General features: G+C 34.2%; 3 protein-coding genes across 3 annotated transcripts; 2 read left to right on the top strand and 1 right to left on the bottom strand.

Annotated features, from left to right (window-relative positions):
- Positions 1–1287: 1287 nt before the first annotated feature.
- On the top strand, positions 1288–1966 carry RO3G_10596 (uncharacterized protein; the record flags this gene model as incomplete). Its single annotated transcript, XM_067665181.1, has 2 exons — positions 1288–1397; positions 1753–1966. The coding sequence occupies 2 exons, from the start codon at positions 1288–1290 to the stop codon at positions 1964–1966; spliced, it is 324 nt and encodes a 107-aa protein (XP_067521282.1).
- A 604-nt stretch (positions 1967–2570) lies between these two features.
- Positions 2571–4087, top strand: RO3G_10597 (uncharacterized protein; the record flags this gene model as incomplete). The annotated part of the gene is made up of 8 exons (XM_067665182.1): positions 2571–2775; positions 2826–3025; positions 3083–3174; positions 3234–3295; positions 3354–3554; positions 3606–3691; positions 3743–4011; positions 4063–4087. The coding sequence occupies 8 exons, from the start codon at positions 2571–2573 to the stop codon at positions 4085–4087; spliced, it is 1140 nt and encodes a 379-aa protein (XP_067521283.1).
- Positions 4088–5144: 1057 nt separating this feature from the next.
- On the bottom strand, positions 5145–5372 carry RO3G_10598 (uncharacterized protein; the record flags this gene model as incomplete). The annotated part of the gene is made up of 1 exon (XM_067665183.1): positions 5145–5372. The coding sequence occupies one exon, from the start codon at positions 5370–5372 to the stop codon at positions 5145–5147; it is 228 nt and encodes a 75-aa protein (XP_067521284.1).
- Positions 5373–6000: the final 628 nt, after the last annotated feature.

A 6000-nucleotide genomic window follows, 5' to 3' on the forward strand; every position in this document is an offset into this window, starting at 1 on the left:
AAAGGCTTCACAGGTCATAACAAGGCGAACAAGAAATCAAGGATAGCAAGAGTGAACTTTTTGCTTTGTTTCATAACATTTCCCCTTTTTGGTACAACATCATGTTCTTTTTATCCCGAATCTGATAATGTATCCAATGAAATACAAGACACAGGTCATGTCAGACTGTTTTTAATACTCCTCTTATAATCCAATTTATACAGAATAGATGTACTATGCTTTTCATTACATTCTGAATAAATCCAAGATGGTGTATCTTTATTAAATAACTCTATTCCTGCCAACATATCCTCTCTCTCTCATTCTTCTTTATGATCATGCTATCAACAGGCAACACAATCATCAAAACATCACAATCGTCCTTTTTTTTTTTTTTTTTTCTCTTTGATAAATGGATTATTCACCAACGTACAAAAGCAAAAATAATAAATCGAATGAGTCGATAGAGGAATAAATGAGTGTAGTATGTCTGACATGAACACGGACCCTTTTTGGCACAAAGAGAAAAGACTGAAACTATTCAAGTCGTTTAAAGTGAAAAAAAAAAAGAAAAAGAAAAAAGAGGCCATTACACCTTCTGTTGCCTTGGCACTTTGTATTAGTCGCCATGTAGGTTTTTGTAATCCAAGATTACTAGCAGCAAAGTATATGAATCATGTCTTTAAAAAAAGTCTTTGGTTGACAGCAGACAGAAACAACATAAAAAGAGCGAAAGGATTCAGGCAATGCATGTATTCTCTGCAAACAAGCCCTATGAAAGTAAATCCACTCTAGGTCTGCTTGAATAAAATACTCTGACACAGACATTTTGTAAAGTGGTTTCCAAAAGCAAGCTGATGCCTAAGAAACTATCCATGTTTATGCATTTGTTCAACTGGGTTGGATGCCATGGGGTCATTCTCAATCAAAGGCCACACCAACTATAATGACACGATTAAAATTGGTTTTATTCATAAAAGACTATGTCCGAGATCATCTAAAGTTGTCTATATTCTGAAATCAAAGTCACGAGAAATGAAACCTTAAAAAGTAGAGAAAGAGCAGAAGGTATGTGGTATGATACTATTAAGGTGGGCCTTAAATCAAATCTTCATTATAACACCAAGCAGACCATATCTTTAACATACTGTCCTATTCTTTTCATACAATTTATTTAATTATTTCCAAAAAAAAAAAAAAGAGGGGTAAATACATTGGTATTTTTCTCCTTTTTTGGGAAAACACTCACACCAAAACGAGTCAACAGCAGGCTTTTTTTTTCTTTTTCTTCTGAAAGAGTAAACAAAAATGGTCAGTGCACCAACCGACGACTATATCAAATGGGCACAAAAGGCATACCCAGATGAAAAGACAAAGCTATTTCCCATGTCTCCAGAAAGACTATGTTTATTTATAAAGTATACAAATATTCCCACTGCTTTTATTCCACATCTTATCAGTCATCTATCGACTCATCCGAAACACGGAAGCGAATGGTGTGTAAAAGTGAGGGGACATCCGGCCCTGGTTGAGCTGTTAAGCACGCCAACCAAGGATCACACCAAGGCTGTTGGCAAGCAACCGTCGTCTACGATAAAGACATCTCAATGTGTGGTAGTAGAAGGCGAGAAAGCAAAAGGTTTTTTTTTTCTAGTCATGCTTTCGTAATATCTTGCTTTGGTTAATTTCTTTTTAAATCACTCACACACACACAGGCTATATGATCATTTCAGATAAAAATCATGCAGCCACCGTCTTAAATCCACCCAAAAGGCGATCACTGCCATTCCCACCTCGCCCTGGAGAAGAACGCAAGAGGCTGTTGAGGAAATGGCAAGAAGAGAGTTCACTGCTGGAAAAGAACGAATCGTTAAAAAATGAACTCAGTCAGAAAGAGAAGGAAATCGATCGATTGAACGCAATTTTGGACCAATACAGAAAAGTGCTCATCGATCAACCCGAACAAGAATGCTTCATCCTGCTTTAAGTCATTCCTTCTCATCTTATTTTCAGAGAATAAACATTGTGCTGATGTGTCGCTTTTATAGGATAAAATGTGTCAATAAGCGACATCATTTTCTGAAAATAGCGTACAAGGCAATGTTATAAATCGAATGATACAAACATTACGTGGTTTGTTTATTTTTTTTTTTTTTTTCATCTGTCAAAATCTGCTAAATTGATGAGGCGCATAATACACCCCAAAAAATCTAAAATGTATATATCATTTGGCAATTGAGTTTTTTTTTTTTTGAACAGAAATGAACGGCTAATAGGATAGGTTTGTTCATAAAAAAAACCTGATTTTTTATAAAAGGTCATTGCTGTAAATTTTTTTTTAAAGAAAAAAATATAGTCTTGGGAAGGAACATTTTTTATATTGAAGTCGTTTGTACATATTTTCAATCATCGTATTGCTCGTTTACAAAATGAGGAAAAGAAAGCCATGTTCGTATAGAGATTCTATTTAAAAAAAAGGGACTTCATAAAGTAACACGGATATAAAAAGAAACCTCGGTTGTTTACAGTCTATCCCCTTTTCTCTCTCTCTCTCTCTCTCTCTCTCTTGATTTACATAAACGCGTTTCATTATGACCAATGAAAAACCAAACGTCCTTATTCTTGGTGGTGTTGGGTTTATTGGAAGACACTTTGTCCATTATTTGATAAGCAATCAGCTAGCAAATTACATTCGCGTAGTTGATAAAACTCTACCACATACAGTCCATTTGTCTGAACAATTCAAACAAGACTTTGAGCAAGTTGATTTCAAGCAATGTAACCTTACTATGCCAGGTATGAGAGTTCACACATGCTACAAGTCACCATTATAAACACTTGAATAGAATCCATTGCTTCTTGCTTTGATGAAGTAGAATTTGATTATGTATTTAATTTTGCAGCTGAAACAAAGTATTCCCAGTCCTCTGAATTGTATAGAGATCACATTTTAAATTTATCTGTCAATTGCGCAAAGGAAGCTGCTGAGCAGAACGTGAAGGTGTTTGTTCAATTTTCAACTGCTGAAGTTTATGATCATAAATCTGTAACAAGTGGATTCTTAATTGACACAGAACGACTTTATTCACTTTTTTTTCTACAGGGCCCTTCGACAGAGATGTCAAAAATTAAACCCTGGACGACCATGGCTGAATACAAGTACAAAGCGGAAGAGGAACTGAAGTCAATTGAAGGGTAATAGGCTTAATCGTCATAAAGACTCATTTGAATTATTCTCTTACCTTGTTGTTTAGACTTAATCTCTTGATTGTTCGTCCTGCCATCGTTTACGGTCCAGGTGCCCTTTCAGGTTTAAGTAAAGTACCTGTTGATATTTCTATTTCTTTTGTGGCTAACATCTATTGAATCTATAGCACCTCGCTTAGTTATTGGAAGAGTATATAAATATTTAAATGAGGAAATGAAATTTCTTTGGTCAAAGGATCTTAAATTGAACACGGTCCATGTAAGGGATGTTTCTAACGCCTCTTGGCTCTTGGCAGAATGGTATGTGGATAATCATGAACAAGGCACAGATGTACCTATATTTAATTTAGCTGATAAACAAGACACAAGTAATAAATATAAAAATAGAAAATACAGCTTTACTCAAACATGTTGTATAGATCAGGAAACAATCAGCCAACGCATTCAAAGTATTTTCAACATTGATACTGGCTATCATAACCATGCATTCTCAATTTTAGCAAAGGTAAATTATAAAATATAAAGTGTGTTGCACGCTGTGTACTTATTCACATAGCTTGACTTGACTGCTGTTGTTGAAGAAATAAATGAAAAACATTTGGCGCCCTGGACAAAAATCATTGAAGAGAACAGGATTGAGTCTACACCATTATCGCCTTTTTTGGATCGAGAATTACTTTATAACCACTCACTGTCTATAGATGGCTCCAAAATAGAAAATGAAACTGGCTTCAGTTATCAAATACCGTATGTGACGGATGAAAATTTGATTGAAATCATTGATGAATTTAAGGCTTTGAATATTTGGCCCAAACAGGATATACAGTAATAAAAAGCACCTGTTTTGCTTCTTTTTTTTTCTTTCTCTTTTTATAGTGTATGTCGTTTATACCATACATAGTAGTAGATTCCACTACCACGTTTGATGCATTGTTTATCCTTATCATCCCAAATAGCACTATGGCGGTCAACTTTAATTCACAAAAGAAAACGCCATTAACCATCAATGGTTAGAAAACTGAGTCTACACAGTGTGATCATAGACATCCTGTCTGTTTTCATTCGAGTTCCTTGCTTGGCTATCCTTTGCTTTAAACACTGAGCTTGATTTTAAAATGGAATAAGGAACAGCACATTTAAACAAAGCTTTCCTAGATAACAATAAACAAAAGCATCGATAAAGATGGAGAAAGGTCTCAAGCTATTTGATTTTTTTTTTATCTTACTCTATCCTATCCTTTTTGCGATAGAGTACAAAGAATTCAAAGCAGTCATCATCCAAGAATACTTTATATAGCATCATAGTCATTATCATTAATATAATCTTTACAAAGCTCACTAACGTATAGCTTATGTTGAGTTGAATCAATCATCTATTCAATCTATGGTCGTGTCCTAAGATAGAATGCTTGCCAAATAACTGATTGTTGTTTGTACAAACAGAAATGTAAGCGCTAGATACTCTTGAAAAAAAAAAAGATTGCCCCTTTTCAAACACCGTTTCCCTTTCTACCCTCTTTTTATAAACAGATCAATCATTCTCAACTGAGCTTAGCTTGGAAAGATGGACACGAATGTATCCACGACGGCAAACGATTATGTAGATCGACTTTTTCATTGACTGATTGGGATGAGCAAAACCAAACCTGAAGTTCAGGTACACCATATCTCTCATAAAGCTATATATGATGTCCCCCATTCAACGCTTGAGGTGCAAGTCCTCTCTCATCGCTATACTCTTTTTTTTTTTTTTTTTTTTTTTTTAACTTGAATAAGCTTAATTTGAAAAGAAGAAATAGACATAATGTGATAGTGAACTCCAAAATAAACTTTATTTCCATTAGTTATTTGAGAGTACAGAGAAGAAAAATATATAAAAAGAGAAGATATGGGGAATAAGGGAAAACGCAAGCAAAGAAAGCAAAGCAAAGCAATCCTATAGCCATATCCTCTTCCACTTATTTACAGCACAAATCACTTGTAGGTCCCCAACAATAGTCTTCATATCTTTCTCCAGTGAATCTTTTACCAGAGCCACAAGCACTTTCACATTGTCTGTCTCTAGTGGCTGTGCTAGAAAAGGGACCATTGTAGACACATCCTGTCTTGCATCCACCTGCACAAAAGGCTTCACAGGTCATAGCAAAGGCGAACAAGGAACCAAGGATAGCAAGAGTGAACTTCATTTTTGTTTTATTTGATGATAAACTGATGTTTTTCTGTTTTCCCCTTTTGGATGAAAAAGGGCAACCCTTTTTATATTAAAATTGAAAGCATTGATTTTTTTTTTTTTTTTTTTTTTTTTTTTTTTTTCGTGATATACAAAAGAAGGTACAGAATACAAGAGATGTGAGATTGCTATTATTGTTATTTAGTTTATGCTTTCTCTTAAAACACAAATACAAATGTAAGCACAAGCATTAAACCTGCATATTGTTAATCCTTATTTAATCTCAGTATTTAATATGATCTGTACACTTTTTTTTTTTGGAGTTATTCTTGATACAAGTCCGAATAAATATAATGTATGTTTTGTGGAATAAACAATTCTTATTGAAAATGTAAATCAATTTACTTATTTTTGTTTTGCTTTGGCCTTGTGTTTCTCATATAGCAATGTAAATCTATAAATGATAGGCGTTTATAAGACGTATGGTTGAGTTATATGATGTAATGAGAACTCTATGCCGTACTTAATCTTGGTATTATTTATATTGCTAAATGTACATAATCCTATGGTCGAAAATGGTAATTATTGTAACCGAGAAGCATCGATAATGCTGATAGCAATATACAACAGTGTATGAAACAAAG

This window comes from Rhizopus delemar, genomic scaffold, assembly GCF_000149305.1.
Source record: "Rhizopus delemar RA 99-880 supercont3.8 genomic scaffold, whole genome shotgun sequence".
NCBI lineage: Eukaryota > Fungi > Mucoromycota > Mucoromycetes > Mucorales > Rhizopodaceae > Rhizopus > Rhizopus delemar.